At 33.6% G+C, this 22998-nt stretch overlaps 1 protein-coding gene across 6 annotated transcripts in view; it reads left to right on the top strand.

Moving 5' to 3' along the window:
- Nucleotides 1–22998, top strand: part of ARHGAP21 (Rho GTPase activating protein 21) — a 144850-nt gene that overhangs the window by 77418 nt on the left and 44434 nt on the right. For 4 of the 6 annotated variants that reach the window (XM_051961180.1, XM_051961181.1, XM_051961178.1 and 1 more), the window contains 5 exons: nt 6751–6843; nt 8677–8755; nt 11541–11595; nt 18786–18815; nt 20071–21949. In XM_051961180.1, coding sequence (XP_051817140.1) covers nt 6751–6843; nt 8677–8755; nt 11541–11595; nt 18786–18815; nt 20071–21949 — 2136 coding nt within the window. The remainder of the gene's footprint in view (nt 1–6750; nt 6844–8676; nt 8756–11540; nt 11596–18785; nt 18816–20070; nt 21950–22998) is intronic. The other 2 variants (XM_051961179.1, XM_051961183.1) reach the window with 1 other exon arrangement.

The following is a 22998-nucleotide window of genomic DNA, read 5'->3' as shown; positions in this document are numbered from 1 at the left end:
AAGAACTCAAAAGGGACTTTGAAAATCATGTCAAAGAGATAGGGGGATAATATGGGAAAGAATTGAGAGAAGTGCAAAAGGAAATATAAAAAGCTAATGAAGAATGTCTTAAAAAGCAAAATTGACCATTTGGGAAAGGAAATACAAAAGCTCACTAAGGAAAACAGTTCCTTAAAAAATAGAACTGAGAAAATGGAAGCTAATGACTTTATGAAAAATCAAGAAATCAAAACCAAAAAAATGAAAAAATAGAAAAAATATGAAATATTTCATTGGAAAAACAATTGACCTGGAAAATAGATCCAGGAGAGATCTATTTAAATTTTATAGCTTTTTGTTCACAAAACATATGCATGGGTGATTTTTCATCATTGAACCTTGCAAAACCTTCTGTTCCAACTTTTCCTCTCCTTCTCTGCATTCCCTCCCCTAGATGACAGGCAGTCTAATACATGTTAAATATATGGCAAGCAGTCCAATACATGTTAAATAAGTTAAAGTACATGTTAAATACAATATATGTAGACATATCTATATAGTTATCTTGCTGTACAAGGAAAATTGGGTTTAGAAAGAATGTAAAAATAACCTGAGAAGGAAAATAAAAATGCAAGCAAACAATGCCAGAAAAACTAGAAATGCTATGTTGTGATCCACCCTCATTTCCCATAGTTCTTTCTCTGGGTATAGCTGATTCTCTTCATTATTTAACAATTGGAACTGATTTGGATCATTTCATTGTTGAAGAGAGCCACGTCCATCAGAATTGATCATCATATGGTCTTGTTGTTGTGTATAATGATCTGTTCTGCTTATTTCACTTAGCATCAGTTCATGTAAAGTCTCTCCAGGCCTTTCTGAAATCATCCTGCTGGTCATTTCTTATAGAACAATAATATTCTATAACATTCATATATCATAATTTATTCAGTCATTCTCCAATTGATGGGTATCTATTCAATTTCCAGTTTCTGTCCACTATAAAAAGGAATATCACAAACATTTTTGCACATACTAGATCCCTTTCCTTTTTTTAAGATCTCTTTGAGGTATAAGCCCAGTAGTAACACTGCTGGGTCAAAGGGTATGCACAGCTTGATAACTTTTTGAGTGTAGTTCCAAATTGCTCTCCAGGAGAGATAATTTAAAAATTATTGATATATCTGAAAGTCATGATCAAAAAAACCTGGACATTATCTTTCAAAAAATTATCAAGGAAAACTATCCTGATATTCTAGAACCAGAGAGTAAAATAGAAATTGAAAAAATTCACCAATTACTTCCTGAAAGAGATCCCAAAATAAATTTTCCCAGGAATATTATAACCAAATTCTGGAACTCCCAGGTCAAGGAGAAAATATTGCAAGCGTCCAGAAAGAAACAATTCAAGTATTGTGGAGCCACAGTCAGGATAACACAAGATTTAGCAGCATTGGTTTGGAATATGATATTCTGGAGAGCAATGGATCTAGGACTGCAACCAACAATCATCTACCCAGTAAAAGTGAGTATAATTCTCAAGAGGAAAAGGTAGTCTTTCAATGAAACAGAGGATTTCCAAGCATTCATGATAAAAAAGACTAGAGCTGTATAGAAAACATGATTTTCAAATACAGGACTCTGGAAAAGCTTGAGAGAGGTAATCAGTGATAAGATTTATTGTTTATATTCATACATGGGAGGATGAGTCTTGTAACTCTTTAGACTGTTTCATTATTATGGCAGGAGTATATGTAGACAGAGGACACAGGTGTGAGTTGAATATGAATGGATAATATCTTCTTAAATAAATGATGAAATTAAAGGATGAGAGAGGAATGTACTGGGAGAAAGGGAAAGGGGGAAGTGGAATGATTCAAATTATGTGTCAAAAATAAAAGGAGGCAAGGAAAAGCTTTTACAATTGGGGGGGAGGGAAGTGGAGGAGAAGGGGGAGTGAGTGAATGTTACTCTCATCAGAATTGGCTCAATGAGGAAATAACATAATACTGGATGTATTTAAATAAGGGGGGAGGGTGATAAGAGAGTGCATATCAAAACAGGAAGTAGTAGCAAAATACTTGAGTAAGAACTGGGTGAAAGGAGAGAGAATAGATGGGGAAAATAGAATTAGCAATAGTAATTTTAAAAAGATTTTTCGAAGCAAGTTTTTCTGGTGTAATATTATTGTTCTCTGAGAAATCATGAGGAGGATGCTCTCAGGAAAAAAAACAAGCAAACCTGGAAAATCCTCCATGGACAAAGTGAAATATACATTATACAAAGTAATATCAGTGTTCTGGGATGACCAGCTATAAATGATTTTGTTATTCTTGGTAGTATAATCATTCACACCCACTCTGAAGGACTTATGATGAAAAATCCTTTCCACACCCAAAAAAGGAACTGATTGAGTCTGAATACAAATCTAAGCATTCTCTATTTCTCTGTTTCTCTCTTTATCTTTAACTTAATTTTTCTTGAGGGTTTGTGTTTTCTTTAAGTTGGGAGATCTATGTTTTCTTTCACCAAGTTTTGTTTTACATAAGTTCACATGTAGTTTCTTAATTTTGAGTGAGGATAAGGGGGAGAACCTAGAACTCAAAAATCTTAAAAACAAATGAAAAAAAATTGTTTTGAATATAAATTGGGAAATTTTAAGTTAAGATATTTTAAAAATAAATTTAGGGAACTTAAAAAAAATTAGCAGCTTTTGATGGAAACCTTAAAGAATATAGTACACATTTTCTTGCCTTTTTCAAAACAGTATTCCGTACATGATTGGACCTTTTTTTAATTCAGTATCAACATTTTGGACCTCAGTTATTGTAACTGTTATACAGTGAACCCCTTAAAGTCTGTTGAAAGATATAGAACAATTTCTCCCTTTATCTGAATTGTTATAGCTTGTAGTTTAGCTTCTTTTCATAGTTTTTCCTTTACTATTCTTAATTTAAGTGCCTACTGTGCATTTAGTGTCCTAAATATTGGGGAAGAACAAAAACCTAGAGTCCCAGCCCTTATGGGAGTAGGAAGCATATCTTCCCCTCTTCCCTTAAAGGTAATTATAATTTAAAAATAATTTGAAAAGGGAATAGAGCAGTACCAATTAAAGTAACCAGAGAAGATTTGGCAGAGTATTTATGAAACATAAAGACTGTGAGAGGTATAATCAAGGAGGGAATACTTTCTAGGCATTTAGTTTTATTAGCAGGTGCATGGTTAATAGGAAATAGCATGTGAAGTTGAAAAATGGATTAGTGAAGGAAACTTATCAGAACCATTGAAAAAATAAATTAGAGTCAGATTTTGAGCTGCCTTAAATGTCAGGCTGAAGAATTTGTGTTTGTTATTGTGTCTGCTTCTAGTTTTTCCATCTTAATAATTTGATATTTCCAATGTTGTGGTTTGGCAGCATAGGATAGTGGAAATATTACTATAATTGAAAGTCAAAATACTTCTATTTAGGTCTTGGCTGTGCTGCTTTGTAGAGATGTGCTGCTGAACAAGATGTCCTTCTCTAGGCGTCCTCATCTGTGAAATGAAAGGATTTGGCCAGTTTTGCACTTTGCTCCCTTCTAACACTTACTCAAGGCATTAGCGTATTTTTTACAGGATGTTTAATATTTTATAATATTTTGAGTGTCTTTACTTTTGTCATTTCAAGTCTGTTTTGCTCCTTTAGGCTTTATAGACATATTTGGCCTTAGGGCCAGAAAGATGTCTTCTCCTTCCCTTTTGCCACATATATTTGAATGTATAATTGCTGGTCATTAATTCTCTTAGCAGTGTGCTAAGCCTAAGGTACTGTCTTGCCAGCCTAGGAGCGTCCTCCTCTGAGAGTTTTCTGTATTGGAAAAAATCCTAGGCCCAATTCAGAGCCCCAGTACTATCTCCAGCAGTATTTATGAGGTTTATGAAAGAGAAACAGCTATTCTTCACTATTTCATTTTAAAATTTTTTGAATGCAACATGAGAAGGAAGAAAAAAGTCAAGTCAACCATTTTCACTATTTTGCTTTCTTTAGAAATATTTTGGAATGTTTCTTCTTTAGTTCACATTTTTCCATGTGTTGATGAATTTGTCTTTCCATACTTACCAAGAAAGAAATCTTCTGATTTCTTTTTTTTTTTCCTCTTGGGTTCCCTTGAAACATTATTGTGATAGTATAGTTGTAATGCTTCAGGTGCTAGACTTGGTTTTGAATCTTGCCTCTTAATATCATTTAATTGTATAATTACAAATATATATGTATATATAGAAAGAACACTTTGCAAACTCTGAAGTGCTGCAGCCACACCCGCCATCTAATGGGGAATGAGCTCATTCCATATGTTGAGGACTATGTTTCTGTCTTAGTATGGGAAATGATATTTTTTAAAAATCCATTTGGGTTTTCTTATGTGGATTCTTAGACTAGTCTCTTGAATGGCTGGGGACTCTGGCTTTAGTAGATGCATCATCATGCCTTCTGCTTATAGGATTATCTGGAGAACATCGTCATGGGGACTTTCTGCTTTATGAACTTTGTACAGGCATCTTCTAAGAATGTAGCTTTGTTCATCAGTCATTCTATTATCACTATTAATGTATCTGTTTTACTTTTTTTTTTTTTAGAAAGAGTTGAGTGATACATCTCAATAGTTAAGAGAATACAGGGGAACAGTTAAAACATTCATTATCATTTGAGATATATTTGAGGATGTAAAATTTCTTGGAGAATATGCATGATCAAAAGGCATAAAATAAACAAAATAACTATTCTAGGTGTGACTATTTCACTTTCAAGATTTATTAGGCATATAAACACAAAAATGTCCTAGCTCAAAGGTGGTACATGGGACTTTTTCTGATAGAGTAGATAGAGATAGATAGGAATAAGGATGGGACCTGTAATTTCACTGATATCAAGAATTCTCAGGTGAGGAACTTCCTCCTAACAATGCTTAGATTGATAGTCTTGGATCATTTTCTGAAGTGACATCCTTAGGATCCCCCAAAGGTCTTCCTGCTTTCAAAGCCAACTCTTTGTCCAGTTAAGCCATAATGCATCTTTCTGATAGAAACTTAGAGAAAAATTAGCCATGAATATAAATGACTTGCTAATTAATATTTGACATCTAATCATAATATGAACTTACATTGCTATTGAAGGTAAATTTAAATTTAGATGGGTGTACATCTTGTCTCTCTGAGTAGACATGACCCAAAGTCATGCTTTTACTTGACTAACATAGTATGTGGAATGGATACTCGTAGTGTTAAATGCTTTAATGAACATAGAAATGTATAACATTTTTTAGTAAATTGGTAATCTTAGAAATAAATACAAGGGAATGAAATGAAAGGAAGATAGGGAAAGCACTAGCAGCTGGGGGTTCAGGAAAGGTAATATGGAAGTGCTGATACTGTGGACTTTGTGAAGCTGACATGAGGAGGAAGTGTTCTCCAAACACAGGTGACATCTCCTTGCAGAGGCACAGAGCCTGGTCATCATGTGTGAGAAAAAGACAGGACAAGGTGGATGGACTTGATGGAAATGAGTTGGGGCCAAGTTGTGAGACATTTTACTCTAGCCAAGCAGATGTTGGTTTTTGATCAGGAGGGAAGGACTGAATTTTGTCCCACAATGAAGTGACAGAGCCAAAACTGGCAATGGGAAGAATGGCTGGAGGCAGGGAGACCACCTAGCAGCCATTGGAGCCCTCAGTCTCTGCAGAGGAGAGGCCTGAGCCCAAAGTAGAGAGGAGGCAGCAAGATAGAAATGGTAAGATTTGTCTCCCGATTCGATATGTTGGGTAAGGGAGAGGGAGAAGTTGAGGATAATGCTGTGTTTGCAGATCATAGAGATATGGAATAAAGGTATTTTCAACAAAAATTGGACAGTTCAGTTTGGAATTTAGGGTCATGATGGGTTGGAGATATATATATGCATAGACATGGTAATTTAGCTAAAGAGAGAAGAAGAGGGCTTGGAGAAAAGTCTTGGGGTACCCCCCTAATGAGGATATATGTATGAAATGAATGATAATTCAACAAAAAAGATTGAGTAGTATTCATACGGGTAAGAGGTGAATCAACAGGGAACAGTATCATAAAAACTGAAAGCAGAGAATGTTTAGGAGCAAACGTTTTTTAACAGTGCAAGATGCATCAGATATTTCACGAATAACAGTCTTTTTAAAAGACCATAAGATTTGGCAATTTTGAGATCATTGGTAATTTTGGCAAGAGCAGAATGGTAAGCAAGAAAAGCCTGATTGTAAAGGGTAGGCATAAGAACAGTGTGGTGGGGATTTACAGCAGAGAGAGTAAAGATAGGAATGTCGATAGCTTTTTTTTCCCTAAGATTTTGGCTGAAGAGATACAAGATAATTCCTTTAAGTCGGAAATTCTTACGCTTATGGTGTTGTGGACCCTTTGACAATCTGGGAAAACCCTTGATCATCTTCTAAGAATAAGGTCCTTAACCAATTAAAGGAAATGCTAATTTTCAGTTAGAGGTGAGTGAAAGTAAAGATGTATGTTTTTCCAAATTCACAGATCTGAAATCCTGGCTCAAAAGGATGGCAGTTTTCATGAGGGTTTTTGTTTTTTAAGGGATAAGGGAGATATTTGGGTATGTTATGATGAGGCAGATAGAAAAATGGCCAGTAAAAAAAGAGAATAAAGATTTTTTTTTAAATCTTCTGGTGATTAATTAATAATTTTCTAATTGACAATAACTTTCACATAAGTTTTTATCATTAAAACCTCTGTATTTTTCTGCAGGAAAGCAAAGAAACCGATTGGAGCCCATGGATACCATATTTGTTAAGCAAGTTAAAGAAGGAGGACCTGCTTTTGAAGCTGGATTATGCACAGGTGCTCCTCTTCTGTTTTATATTACACTACCTGAGAACTACCTGTTCTGCTTGCTTTATCTATTTTGTTTCCCCAAATTTTCCATTTCATCTTCCATATTGATATCCTTTCTCTGGTTCTTTTTTATACATTATCAGAATGAGGAGTATCAGAACCATCTGTCTACTTCACCTACTGCTAGAACAAGAATCCTTTTAACAACATACCTAACAATCTAGCCTTTGCTTAGAATGCTCTCATGAAGGCAAACCATCTGACCTTTGGGATTATCCTAATATAAGGATATTCCAAAAAGTTTTAGTTAAGTTTTAAACCATTAAAGCTCGACAGAGAGAGAGAAAGTGAGTTAGTTTGTGTGGTTTTTTGAACTTGATACTGAATTTAAATGCTGTATTTGATACTAGACTCTGAACTTGAACAGGTGTGCAAGGCACTTAAAATTTCTAAGCCCCCAGTTTTCTTCTGGATATAGTAATAGCATTTGCCTTAGAGAGTTAGAGTTGTTCTAAAGATTAAAATTAGATAAATTACCTAGAAGCTTCCCACAGTTTTTTAATGCCTTTTGAGTAAAGAATTTTGTAGCATTTTAATCTCTTTAGTATTTAAACAAGAGCTATATTTAATGTATTTAAGAAGATTGTCTCTTTCAAACTTCTAAAGTCTTTTTTCCTAGCAAAGTTTATGAACCCACTGAAATTTTTCCACAGACTCCTTGGGAAGTCAAGAACACAAAACCAGATTTCTAATGTCTGTTCATACAGAATATATAATTTTTCAAATCACTAGAGGTTGAGAGGATCAAATGGAACATTACTAGAACACGTTTAGAAAACACAGTATTTTCTTCATTCTTTTGATTTTATCCATAATCTAGATATGCTGTTTCCCATCAGGGCATCTCTACTCTCTTAAACACAAGACTTACCTAATCAAGTGCCATCAGTCTTTTTTTTTTTCTTGGCAAACAATTTAATAATTGTTAGTTTATCTTTTTAAAGACAGCCATACTTGTCTTTAAACACACATACCTAGGCTCTGAAAGGAGCTTTGGGCATTTACCAGGCAGAGCCTTTTGGAGAAGCAGCATGGCACAGGGTTAGTGTGCAGACTTGGAAACTGGAGTTTACATTTCTTTACCAGCATTCATCAGCTTTGGGGTTGTGAATGTCCTTGGCCTTCATTTTTCTTCATCTGTAAAAAATACAAATGAAGATAATAACTACCTCATTGGGCTTTTGTAAGGATCAAGTTAAATTATGTAGGTACAAGTCTTAAATCATATATGAATGTGAGTTATGTAGAGAGAATGTGGAGTGAGTCAGGATAGTGACAAAGTGGATTAAGTAAACCCAGATAAGCCATTAAAAGAGAAGGGAGGGAAATGAACAGTTTGTTTATATTTCCTATATAAGTCTGTGTTTTACAATAGTTGTAATGCAATAAATTGGAGGAAATTGAATGGTTCACTCATTTACTTCTGCTTTTCCCTCTCTTATGGCTACAAGATTTTGGTGAGAAATGCCCTTCAAAGCGAACAATTCCAACGTGATTTCATTTGAAAACTGCTGCATTTCTGATGTAAACAAATGTGCTTTCAATAGAAGATAATGAGGTTTTTTTTTAATTAGATTTTTAAAACCAAAATCTCTTTGCCTCATATTTGCCCTCCTCAGTTTTTTATTTCTCCTTTCATTGTATTGGTGTAAATGATTTCATATAATAAAGAAACTACCATATAAATTCAGATACTCCTTAGTGCCTAGCTTTTCAAGTATGCCAAAACACATTTTGTCTTAGGCATTTTTCATACTTTTTCTTCACCTCTCCTTGTAGGTGATCGTATTATAAAAGTCAATGGAGAAAGTGTTATTGGAAAGACGTATTCCCAAGTAATTGCTTTAATTCAAAACAGGTAAGATACTTGAATAATGTTGATTTGGGCCACAAGTGGGTTTCTGTTTCACAGTTCAGTTCAGCAGAGTGATCTTAATAAAGAACTCTAACTCTTGGGAAATGATGTGATGGAGATTTGAACTTTTGTGGGTTAAAGCATTTGTGAATTGCTTGAAATCAAGTTTACTTGGATATGATTTAAACTGTTTGGTAGCTTTAAAGCCACTTATCTATACTCGTGGAGCACTAAGTTTCAGGTTTTCTGAATGTTTTCTCCCCTTTTTGTAATGAAAATACAGCATTGTAACTATTGATTTAATGAATCTGTATTGAAAACTCTCATTAATTTGAATTTAGTTATGTCAGCTAAGATAAGTTTACTGTTATTGAAGAGAGAACTTTGAACATTTTCTTAGCAATATGCCTATTTCTGTTTTCTATTACTTTTCAACTTTTCTCTCCCTCCATTTGTTATAAATAAGTTGACCTAATTAGGTTATAAATGAATATGTTCACTAGTGTGTAAATCTAAACAGATATATTACAGTTAACTTTGGATTTTAGATCAGTGGGTTGGTTATACACTTTGCAGATTACCTCTGATGACCTAGGCCTGTCCTGTCTCCTCCCCACCACTGACCCCAGACAGAAAGTAAGGCTCCATCAACTTGCTCTAAGGTAGTATACAAAGGCACAATTCAGTTAAGTGTAAGTATGTGTGCGAAGGAGTTTTTTACCAGGTCAAAAGTGGGAAGGGAACACTTCTTTCCCCATAGTTTTACAGATGATGCTTAGAAAAGTCACTCATTGCCTAAAGTTACATGGCTAATTACTGGTAGAGTCAGCTCTAAAGCCCTAAGTTTTCTGGCTATAAGTCCATTGTTCTTTCCCTTATACTACAGTGCCTCTCAGACACTGTCATTCTTAGATTATGTTATCTTAGCCCTAACATTGTTCCTCATTATTAATATAGATGGTTGTATTATAAGTAAAATTAAGTACTCTTATTGTTCAAATTGTTTTTATTAAGAACCACTTTTTGACAATGAAGTCTAAATAAATTTAAGAAAAATTTGGTGTTTCTTTGTGTATACACACTCACACACACACTCAGGTATTGTAAATACGATGGGCTAAGTGTTTAATTTTCAGGGATGTTGAGCAAAAGTACACACAACAATAGTATATAAACTATGTAGTTAAAGATCCAAGTCTATTTGTTTACGTTAATGACAGTAAAATTTTAAAAATATTTAAAATTGGGTATGATGAAGGACAGATTGGTACTCAAGAACATATACTCTAATGTCCTTAATTAAGTAGTTAGTGGATGAAATTCTGTGATAATACATAGCATGTATGTGTGTAATATATTGGTTGTAGATGTTCCTATTAGTGGTACCAATTTGAACATAATGTCTTGGGAGGTTGAGTCAAGAAGTTTCTGAAGCTTCTTTTCTCTAAGATAATTAGGATGTTGTTAATGTGTTTTATTTGCTTGTGTTTTCATGCCTATAAATGTAAATAAATTGATAAAACAGCTGTAAAAATTCACTTGTAAATATGTGTCATTCTGTTATGGTTTGTTTTCCTTGAAATACACATTAATTTGTTCTCACATTGATGTTTAGTTTTGGGGAGTACTTTAATTGTTTAGAATTACAATATTCATTTTTAAACAAAACTTGGAAAATAGAGAAATATTATTTAAGTTTTCTCATCCTATCTTTTTTCTTTAAAAAAAAAAATTGTGTTCCTTTTGTCTGTAATTGGTAGCAAATGGATAATGGAGATAATGCCATTGAGATTCTTCAGTCTATTAATGTAAAAATGTACCCTTGCAGAAGAATTTATCTTATCAGTATATATTATCTACTGACACTAAGCTACTAAAATAACCCCTTCCTCATCTAGTTTTATCCTTGTTCAAACCAATGGCTCTACTTAGCCTGCCGTTCTTTTTGCCTTTATAGCGTGGACAAAAAACAATGCCAGTAAACTAAAGGGATTTTAAGTTGTAAATATCTTGATTGAATTACAGAAATTGTACTTACTGCCTCTGGGTTAGATTTAGAAATACTGGCTGTGTTCTTTTTACATGTTGGTTCAGATACCAGGTTTTACCGTGATTTATCCCTCCTGAGCTATTTTTTGAAGATAAGGAAAATGTTTCACTTGCTGCAATAGCTTTATATCATCGAGATGAAGTAAAATTTTATGAACAGTTTTTTGTTTTTGTTTCGTTTTGCCAGTTGTTAAAATAACAGTAAAATAACAGTTAAAATAACAGATAAGGTTTCTTTCTTTCACAAATGAAATTTTCAGTTATTATGATAAATAATCTTTGAAACTTTTAATTTCCATACAGAAAGGACCATTTTTTAATATTGATAAACACTACCCTGCTTCTCCCTGTCCTTCTATATGATATTCAACTTTTAAATATCATCTCTGATTTGAAATGAAATAAATCATTCTGTTTGCTATATGTTTGTTCCTTTTTTTTTGTTTTTGTTTTTGTTTAATTAACATTTCAGTTAAGAAACTTTTAAAGTAAACTTGGAGTATGCATATTTTAAAAAGAGTTGTTTGAGGTAATAGAACAAAAACTTAGGCAGCTAGTCTTATTTAAGTTAAAAGTTATTTTTCATACTCTAAATAATTTGGATTTAAAAAGTAATGATTAATAGTGTAAGCCTTAAGCAATTTTATGAACATTTCTGAATTGACTAATCTCTGGCCTCTCCCATACATTTACATCTTTCCTAAAAATAAAAATAAAATGTATTTCTGCTTTATTTCAGTGACACTACATTGGAACTTAGTGTTATGCCAAAAGATGAAGACATCCTTCAAGTGGTAAGTTGTGTTTATTCACACTAGCAAAACAGTCATAACTTTTTTACTAGATCTTTTTTTGATAGACACCAACTTTTCCTGACCAAAGTGGATTAAGTCTGGTAGGAAGTTTTAAGTTAAATATTTTCTAAGTATCTGTGCCTCTGACGGCCTTGGTTGGTTGAAGAAAACAAGAACACCCAAGTGCAGTTGAAAGAAAACAGTATTCATCATAGTTCTGTCTGCAGTTTGTTCTCAGTAATTCAATTCTGTAGCATTGATTAAGCACCTATTGAATGTCAGGCACTGTGCAAGGAACTGAAGACAAAACCAAAAATGGCTGTCTTCTCATGGATATAAGGACTAGAATTGCACATTGTGTTTCTGCAATGCCTGCTAATAAATATTATCTCCAGCATAATTTATTGATCTTTAGGCCTTGATTGATTTGAGACAATACTCATCTTTTTTATAGTATTTTATTTTTTCAAATACATGCAAAGATAGTTTTCAATATTCACGTTTGTGAAACCTTATATTGCAAATTTTTCTCTTCTATCCTTCCTTCCCAAGATAGCAAGTGATCTGAAATAGGTTGTATGTTTCCATATTGAGTCAACATTCTTTTAAAAATGTAAAAATTTATGTGAAAACATGTTTTATGTCGAGTTTGGGGATGAAGTTGCATAATATCCAGGAAAGTCTCAGACTGTGGTTATCACAAATTGTCTGCTTATCAAAATAGAGAAAATAAAAATTAAATGAAACATTTCATTTTTTTTCTTAATTCAGTATTACTAAAGAGAGATGATGAAAAACAAGTGTCCCAAAAGTTTTCTTGTTTTTTGAATTTGTAGGTTAGTAAAAATAAATGTATTCAATAATGGATTAAAAGAAACAGATCAAAATCATGCAGTTAGGTATAAGAAACAAATGATAGGCAAAAATTGCATTTCTCATCATATCTAGTAAAATATTTTGTTTACAGCAAAACAAACAAAAAAAGTTAACCATATTGCTACTGAAAACAAGAAAAATGTATTAGAAAACACAAAGGAAATAAAATATTTATATTAATGAAAGTCATAAATTGGATAATTTTCTTAAGTACAGTATAGCAGTTAATAATTAATTGGACATTTCCATTAGAGTGTTATATTAGAGACAATAATGGTAATGGAAGGTATCATTGATACAGCACTCCAAGATATTTTAGAGATCATCTAGTCCACCCTCTTACCTTATAGTTGAGGAAATTGAAGTTCAGGGAAGTCACAGAATGATAGTGGGGTTTTTTTTGTTTTTTTTTTTAAACAAATTAACCAATGTAGCATTAAAGAGATAAGAGAATCCACGTCCTTTGATTCTAGACACAGTTCTTTTCCCATCATACTAGGAATGAATTAGTAAGATAGTTTAAGTGTTGCTGATACATCATTAGTTGAAACATAATTTAGAGAAATGAATGTCACAAAATAATCACTATAACCAATTTATTTAATTGTGAACTTAATTCTGTGACTGAAAATAGGACTTGGTTAAAACCTTGTGGATCCTTCCTCTCCTCCTAATTTAAGAACTCACTTAAAACCTGATGGAAATCCTTCCTCTGCTATTAGGTTCATGGTTCCATTTGAAAACTCATATAGATTCCAGCTGTCTACATCATGTAGCATTTTCATAGACACAGACATATGACACCTTTCCAGGTCCAAAGCTTTAACCCATCTTTATGGTCTTCAAGAGCAGCAGCAAAAAAAAAAAAAAAAAAAAAAAGTTCAATCAAGCCCTATGAAAGAAAGAATATGTCAGGGTGGAGAAAGTCCCTTTTGGAGCCCTGCTTACTGTCTGAACTTGTAATGACCGCGTATTTAAAATCAGCCAGAGTCAGGAATTCAGGTTAAGGGAAAAATCTTCAATATTTATTAAGGTGAAGAGGTGAATAAAGATTGCTATAGCAATATGGGCAAGAAAGATTGCTATAGCAATATGGGCAGCTGCAACAGGAAGCCAGCTAACAGAGAGCGATCTGACCTGAGCAAACCGTCCAATCGCAATCCCAAAAGTCTCTCCTTCCCCTTCCTTTTCCACTCCCCTGCCTCCACCCACCAAAATCGTCATTTCCTATACAACACATCAGGACTTGTACAAAGAGTGGGCGGGGGCCATTCTTTCTCCAAGCTTATATATTAATAGATTATGGTCCAATTACTATTTAGCCTCATGTGCTTGGAACCTCAGTGCATCAACTCAAGCCTCAGACCATTACATGAACTATTATGAGTGTAAAGGGATGTCACAGACTAAAATCTCTTGTTTTTAGAGGCAATCATTTCTAGGTCAGGATACAGGTTAAAAACCTAAAAGAGTAACAGACTTCAGGTATTTTGAAATGAAAGAAAACAAGTAAAAATTTGCTAACATTCTGGTTGACAAAGAGCAGGAATTCATTTGTACTCAAAGTAAATAGTGGCAGGAAAAAAAAAACAATGAAAAAAAAAGTCGGATCAGTTAAATTATGTGAACCTAAATTAGTGAATACTGTTTCTTCCTCACGAATATATATGATTCATATTATTATATCAAATAATATGATTTAGACATAATTTCTTTTGTACTTTTAGAGTGTCACAATTCAGAATTGTGAAAGCAAAATACTCACTGTTTTGAATATTATCTTTAGTAATGTCAAATAGAAGTAATTTTTGTTTTGTAGTACTTTTCAGTTTTGCAAAAATGGTGTTGAGTTATTTCTAGTAAATTACAGAATACTCTCTATCAAAGACATCTGTATAAAAATGCTAAAAGAAAACTCCATCTTTAAATTTGGTCCCCATTCATAGCTGAATCCTAGCTTTGATGAAGAGATCTGAGCAGCCTTAGAAAAAACATGTAATTCATATTTTATGTAAACTGTTCTAGAGCTGGACATATGTAGAAATGAGGCATTCTTCAACTATTAAATGAAAATCTTTGTATATTTTTAAATAACTATATATATATATATATATATAATTTTGCTTTCAGAGAGGTATCCTGGTATAATGAGAAGCTTACCTCAGAGTCAGGAAGACTCTGGGGACTAATACAACTTCTCATTTTCTTCATTTGTTTCCCTAATATATTAGAATTAGACACTTAAGTCTAATTGCATTGGCAAAAAGATTGTCTTCATCTGGAGTTCTATTGCCAGTGAAATCAAAACTCTGAATTGCTCATATCCTCAACCCTTAAATTGCTTTTGAGCAGCAGTTTTGTTTTTTGTTTTTTCTTCTAAATTTGAATTGTTAATCCATTGATCTTTTGGAATCTTCCAAGTGATCCTGACACTGCTGTAAAATGTCTTAAGCAAAAACGTTTTTAATTTTGGTTTAACTTTAGCTTTGTTTTTAAACTGGGGTTTGAGTCATCATATAAAAACATTGGCAATTTAATATTCATAATAAAATTTGTTGACTGAAGGAAATATTTCATAAGAATTTAGGAGTGGGATGGGTATGAAGAGTGAGTTATGCATATGTGGCTCTATGACCTGAAAACTTTGGAAGGGACATATAAAGGAGGCCAATCTATAAAGAATAGAACACAATTTCATTATGTTAAAAATAATATCAATCAAAAAGATAATGGAGATTAAAAAAATTTGTTCTCAAAGAATTGTGGCTCCACACAGTATGATGGCATGTCCCCACAGTACTGCACCAGCGAATTTCTCCACAGAAATTCCAATGTAATTGCTGTATATCTGAAGAAAATTTCTCATGTAGGATTGGACACATTATCCCTTTTTTAAGACTAAAGATAGAGGCAAATTCCTTTACCAATTTGAACATTATTGTAAAGGGATCATATTCATTGTTATTTTAATTATTTGATACCTCTTTGTATATGACCATTGAGCCAAATAATAAACAATACCTGATTCTATGAACTGTTACAGTTTTACTCAAACTGGAATTATGGTAACAGGGAGTGGAAGATAGAATCTTCTGAATTTCAGGGAATTGCCCCAACAGTTAGTTGCCTGATGAGCAAGAGCTACAAATTTTGATTGAATTAACATTAGGCTGCAGGGACTAAAACTTAAATTTTCAGTTAAGTTTATTGGTTGTGTTTAGAGAAAGGAGTTCTGGATAGTCATTGGAAGCTCAGAGAGAAGCTTTGTTACAAGAAATAAAATTTCTGTAGTTATTTGAACTAAAGAACAGTTAAGTATTAATTTTATTGAACTATGTATTGGTTTGTTTTAAGCTGTATGATAAATTATTTTTAAAAATTATAAAATTTACTATGTAAGATCATTACTCATATATACCACTTTTTAATTTAAGATGTATAAGACCTATCAATACTTTTTACTTCTACATATCTTAGTAATTGTGAATTAAATTTTGTTATATATTTGAAATACTTTTCCATGTCCTTTAAAATAAATTACCTCTCAGTTGCCTTAGGCAGTTTTTATGTTAAATGCTTAGTGATTTTAAGTTTTTTTTTTTTTAAATCATTATTATTGTGAAGTCCTCTTGTGCTAAAATTATACAGAACACATAAAAATATATCATTGTGTCTGAGCTTACTGTTTAGATGAATTCATTGACTAACAAAGCTAAAGCTATCGTTAACTATTTCAATATATTTTGTATTTACTTTCAAAATACTAATGTGTACACTATTTCAATTGAGAAACACAATTTGAACTTAAGTTTTCATTTGTTTGTGAGGCATTTCTTGCAGTTTTTGGCTAATCATTTGAAATGTAGCAGAATTACCTAAAAAGGCCATGGAAATTAAGTGTAGACTTAATTCATTTTGTCATTGCTTGTGAAGGACCTATTAAGCAAAAATTGGTTTAGAAAGTTTTATGGAACAGTCTTACCTAGAAAAGGAGAGGCTGGAGGTGAGGATTGTGAAAATTTCATAATTATCTTGTAAAACAGTTGCTTGATGTTTGCTTAAGAGTTTTAATTAAGATATTTATCATGTAATTTGCTGTGATGAGTACAACTATTCATTCCAGAAAATTATTACAGAGAGGTGATGGATTTAGGGTGTGGAATGTAACATACATACATGTGTCTTTGTGTATATGTTTTGAGTTTGCTTGATTCTGCATATTTATCAAAAAAAATTTCTTTGTCCCATCCTCTCTCTTTCCCCCCCAATTTGGGGGTGGAGAGTAGGAGAAAGAGAAAAAAATTTTCTCTTATCTGGACCATTTCCTGCCTGTTTTAATAAGAAATATTACATGAACTTTCAGATGAGGTCCCTCCATTAATTTTACTTAACTATTTTACTTTTTTGTAAGAGATGGGGAGAACTTTTTAAAGTAGAAGGTTAATTAGGGTTTTGGGGGGTTCCCTCCCCCAATAACTTTGCATATAATTATAGTCGAGACCAGTTATTTTAATTTAAAAAGTTGTTTACAAGGAAATAAAGTAATTTTATTTGATGAACAATTTTAGTCAGTTACTGTTAATCATTGTCCAAATTTAATATTTTATTCAATTAGCCAATTTTTCACAATTCTATTTCTAGCTGAGGATTTCAGTTAACAACCTTTCCTTTTATATACTGGTGTTCCTCCCTCTCTCACCCCCCCTCCATATTAAACCCTTATCAGTGGGATTTAAGTAAGGGATTATTATTATATTTTCATTAGTTAAGGCTTTATTTTTAAAACATAGGCCTTTCACACTTATTGAATTTATGATAATGAAGAAAATTTTAGGGAGACAAAGTAGAAATAGGGTAAAAAATGCTAAATTTAAAAAGTGTTTTTTTTTTTTTTTTTACTACCTTACCTTTGATTTAGTATTCCAACAGTTATTGATTTTGTCCCATAAAAGGCTACCTGAAACAATTTCATCACTTTTGTGATTGTAAATGAACAGTTCACCCAAAACAATTTCAGACAAAGCCAAGATAATTTATGAATGTTACGTTATTCCAATTCAGTTATCTTTTGGTACTGTTTACTTAGTATCTAAATAATAATTGAGTTTCCTCTGGTAGGATCTTAAATATTCTATTTTGCTGGCCCAAGCTACAGATATGGGCAGTTTTGGTAGTTCTGCTGCTAATATGCCCAGCTAATACATTTAGGGCTATCTAAAGAAGTGACATACAGTGACTTGTCCAGATGTTTTTCTCCAGTAGGTTCATCTTAGGCCCTGAGTAATCCCTTAAAACTTGACAGATATTTGGCACCTAAATCTTAAGTTTTAAGTGATTTTAATGAACATCTCTTTTCTGAATATATCAGCTTTAATATTTTCTCCTGTTTGGAAAAAAATTGTGTTTTAAATAATACATAAATATTCAAATGTATCATAGGAATTAATTTTAAAAAGCTAAATGTGGGCCTAGACTAGAAGGCAAGTTTGCTTGCTTTTTTAAACCTTAAAACTTTAAAATAAATTTATTTAATATTGTTGCTTGGCCAGAGTTTGTTTTTAAACACATTATTTGACTTTCTTACTGCTTCTTGAATGAACTATTTTCTTTTTTAGAGTTTTCACTTCATCAAATTTGATTTAGAAAAAAAAAAATTAAATATTTATTTTAGTTCTTTTCATAGTCCTTCATGGAAGGAGGGCTATTCTATTGAAATGTACTGCAGTGATAGTTTATGCTTCTATTTCCTGAATGAAATATATTTAAAGAAACCATAAGCAAAGGTTATATCTTCAGGATTATCATCTCTCCCTATTTTAGAAATATAGTATGAAAGCAGCCATGGTCAGCTGATAGCTCCTGCTTATGTTCAGATTTATTGGGAGGGGGGTTGCACTGTTTTAAATGCATAATAGAGCATTCGTTTCGTCATGTGGAAGCAGAGCTCGGTAGAAGCTCCGGGGAGATGAGAGACAGCAATGTTGCCCTAGTGGAAGGGAAGCTTTGTAGCACATTTACCAAAGCACCGTGTCTATGGAAGAAAAATGTGTATTAAGGAATTGTGGCAAAGATGTGCTTTGCTTCTACAGTGGTAGGGAAATCAAGCAAGAAGCCAAGAGAAGCCTGAGACACAGGTGTTTACAGGATCGCTAAAGGGTTTTATGCTTTACTGCCCCTTTGCCTCATTTGGAACCTTCCAGAGAAAATCAGTCTACATATATTTTTAGCTTGCTGTTTCTAGCACCAATATGACAACATAATTCTGTCTTTGTATCAGTAAGCAGCTTTTACTATGTTTTCCTATTTTCTGCCAGCTACAGTTTACAAAGGATGTCACAGCACTGGTAAGAAATGCACAGTAGCCATTTCCTTTATTTGTAAGGCATGTTTTTTGTAGATTTGTCGTAATATACAGTCTATTAAACCTGCAAGTTACTGAACTAGATGTTCACAGAAATCCCTCCTTATGGTTAACCTTGCTAATGTGCAATATGTGCTTGTGATGTTTATTTGCTGGAGGGTGGGAGAAAGAGAGTTGTTTTCTTTCATATCTTAAATAAATTTAACTAGTGATGAATGTAGTATTTAGTACATCTGTTTTTGAGTGCCTCGCCCTCCTTTTAGCCCCTCAGTAAAGGGCTGTTAGGTTGATGACTGCACTTCTGCTTTACAGCATGCTTAAGTGCCAAGCTAAGACTCATTGGTTCTAAATTAAGCTATGTTATGTTTAATATAAGAAATAGTACATTTAATTGTCAAATACTGAGTAAACAAAAACTAAAGCTTTTATTGCATTGTCCAGCTTTGTGTTGTGGGGTCTCTGTTTCCATTTTAATTATCATAAAGTTTTTTTAAACATCTCTAAATGATGTCTTAAATTATTTAAAAAAAATTAGAATGCATGACTTACTAATAGTGACACCTTTATAAGATAAGGAGATCAATGAAATTTACAAATATAATCAGATTTTCTTTTTATGCATTATTAGCTCACCATAAGGTAAGAAGGGAAATAATTTACTAACTTGAATTATTCTGAGGTTGGGGATTGTATATGTTTTCACCATATGTTTTTAATACTAAAAATGTTCATTTTTTTCCTTTTATGTAAAATTATTAGCCCATTTGTTAAACTTAACTTATAGCATTATTTTGAGAAATTAAATAATAGCAGATACTAGATATAATTTCAAAAAGTTTTTTCACTGAAAATATTCTATTTCTATAACTAGAATTTTTAATATTTTCATTTTCTTTTATCTGACAAGGATAAAAGAATCCTCTGACTTTTGGGATTTATTATGAAACTATTTAACCTGTCAGAATCCCAACAGCACTAAGAAGATTAAGTAGGGGAATTTTAGAAGCAGTTTGTAACAAATAAGGGAAAAGATTTTGATGTACCAAAATATTGTAAAAAAGAGGGAATCTTTAGTATTCTTGTAAATTTTACAGTTCACTTGGTTTCTGAACTGTTTTTTCCTCTAAATTGAATCATTAACTAATGTGGTCTTATGTCTGTTGAAGTAAACACGACAAGTAGAAATTATTGCTATTTTTAGGAATTTTAGATAACACCCTATTTTCATTTGTTCACAGGCATATTCTCAAGATGCCTACTTGAAAGGGAATGAAGCTTATAGTGGCAATGCCCACAATATTCCTGAGCCACCACCTATTTGCTATCCCTGGCTATCACCGTCCACTTCAGGAAAGGCACAGCCCGTGGAAGTAGCTCCTTCTGACTCTTCGCTGAGCAAACAGCCGGTCAGCCCTCCAGCACTAACCCAGCCTGGCAGGGCCTACAGAATGGAAGTCCAAGTGCCTCCTTCACCTCCAGATGTTGCAAAGTCCAACACAGCAGTGTGTGTTTGCAATGAAACTGTAAGGACTGTCATTGTGCCTTCTGAGAAGGTTGTAGATTTGTCATCTGGAAGAAATAACCTTACAGGCCCATCCCACAGAACGGAAGAGGTCAGGTACGGCATCAGTGAACAGACTTCTTTAAAAACAACGAACAGGACTCTGTCGCCATCCTCTTCCGTTCCCACTACCCATTTAATTCATCCGACTCCAGTGTCAAGATCAGGAGAGCCTTCTGGAGTTTCTGTTAAATCTGGAAATTATGGGGGACATCCAGAAGGAATCTCAAGCAGTAGACCTCAAGCAGTGGATACTCCCTCTGTTTCTACTAATCATTATTCTCCAAATTCTCATCAACATATAGACTGGAAAAACTATAAAACCTACAAAGAGTACATAGATAACAGACGATTGCACATGGGGTGTAGGACGATTCAAGAAAGACTAGATAGTTTGCGAGCAGCTTCTCAGAACACAACCGACTATAGTCAGGTGGTCTCCAATCGCACTCCATGGCAGACACGCCGGAGGAGCACTTCTCATGATAGAGCACCTCAGCCTGTTCAGATCCGACAGCGTAGTGTGTCCCAGGAACGACTGGAGGATCCTGTGCTGATGAAGTACTGGCCGAGAAGTGCGTCTCAAGGGGCACTCACCTCCCCATCTGTTAGTTTTAGGAGCCACAGGACACGCTCATGGGATTATCTTGGCGGGCAAGGTGACACGTCAGAAAAGGTAAATTCGGAGAGCCTTGTGTCTGATTCAAATGGAGATAGAAAACAGACTTATAAATGGACTGGGTTTACAGAACAGGATGATAGACGAGGTATCTACGAAAGATCCAGGCAGCAAGACTTTCATAAGTCTCTTCGAAATTCAAATTTTACTGTGGCTCCCAGTGTTTTAAATTCAGATAGTAGACGAGTGAGTGGTAGAGGAATGGGATCTGGGTCTCAGTTTCAGAAAGCTTCACCAGACTTAAAAGTATTGCAATCAAATAGAAATTTTCAAAGTACTTATGGAACATCATTGCCTCGAGGTCTTTCACAAGACAGGTCACCTCTGGTAAAAGTCAGAAGTAACTCTTTGAAATCTCCTTCTGCATATGTGGCAAAACCATCATTTAATCAGAACTCATTTGTTACTATCAGAGACCAAAGACCAGTAAATCACTTATATTCAAGCAATCTATTAAATCAGCAATCAAGATTACGTGCTGAAAGTGCACCAGACCACATTGTCGATGCGGGGAAGTCTCCCACTTCATCTTCTTCCAAACTTGGACTTCAGATAAATGAAAGCTGTTCACCCTCAGATGATTTGGAACCATCTATCAAACAAAATTCACAAGAAGCTGAAATTCCACCTTCAAGTTCTCTAGAGAATAAAGAAACAGTGGTTCTGAGGGAAAAACCTCCATCTGGACGCCAAACACCACAGCCTTTGAGGCACCAGTCTTACATCTTGGCAGTAAATGACCAAGAGACTTCATCAGACACTACCTGCTGGTTACCTAATGATGCACGTCGTGAGGTCCACATCAAGAGAATCGAGGAAAGAAAAGCATCAAGTTCCAGCCCACCTGGTGATTCCCTGGCATCCATTCCATTTATAGGTGAGCTCTCTGGTTTAAATACATTTCACCAAAATTAATGATTCTCATAGTGTCATTTGGCTGATAACCCAAGTATTTTGAGACATTTTCAAGGTAGGAAATGGGATCATGTAGGTGTCTTCTTTGTAAGTCTGTCAGTAGATAACAAGAACATACAGTTCATTACTTCTGATCCATAGATTACAGAGCTTTCTACTTCTATGTATATATATTCTCAAAATTTCCAGAAATTTCTCCCAATTCTTTCTGTGCACCATATTCTTGCCTTTTAAAATTATGTTAGTATCAAGGTTTTCAGCTTAACAATGCAGACTTTCACATTGTGAAATGAATTTTATTCTATGCTAAAGAAGGAAAGAAGGAATAGCATTTTTTAGTTGCTTACTATGATGTGCAAAAAGCTCTGTACTAAAAACTGGGGACACAAATAAAATGGTAAGACAAACGAGTCTTTCTAAGTCTTAGGAGCTAACTTTCTCATGGGGGAGACAATGAGTATAAGAGATTTCAGTTGCACACCAAGTGGAAAGGTAACATATTCTCTGGGATGCAGTGGCAAAACACATGGTGATAATGCACCTTCTTTAATGTGTTTCTACTGATAAAAATTCTGTTTGGTTTCAAACCTTTGAAAGCATCAAGGACTTTGGTGAAAATAACTGTTTTCTGAGCTTTAACAGCTGTAGCTGTAAGGTATATAAAATTGATACAGTGACTCTACAGACTAAATTCTTTTCAAATGTTGATTTAATCCCATATCATCATGGTGGTACCTTAAATTTTTTTTTCATGGCTCCTTCATATTATATTCATTTTGATTATATTGCTGTAACTTTTAAATATTTTACTTATTTTCTTTTGATAGAACAATGTGTTCACAGTAGCAAAAATATGAACTGGTTTCTGCCCTCATGGAGTTTCTAATCTCTGAGAAATGATGCTTCCTAAGACTGTGTTAGATATACCATGAAAATGTTAGCCACATTCCATAACGAAGGTTTTTTGTTTTTGTTTTTTTTGCACTTTAACAAATCTTTGGAAAAATTTAA

Source organism: Antechinus flavipes, chromosome 5 (assembly GCF_016432865.1).
Source record: "Antechinus flavipes isolate AdamAnt ecotype Samford, QLD, Australia chromosome 5, AdamAnt_v2, whole genome shotgun sequence".
In the NCBI taxonomy this organism is placed as follows: Eukaryota; Metazoa; Chordata; class Mammalia; order Dasyuromorphia; family Dasyuridae; genus Antechinus; species Antechinus flavipes.
The sequence above is the reverse complement of the archived record's forward strand: the minus strand, read 5'-3'. Positions and strand labels throughout refer to the sequence as shown.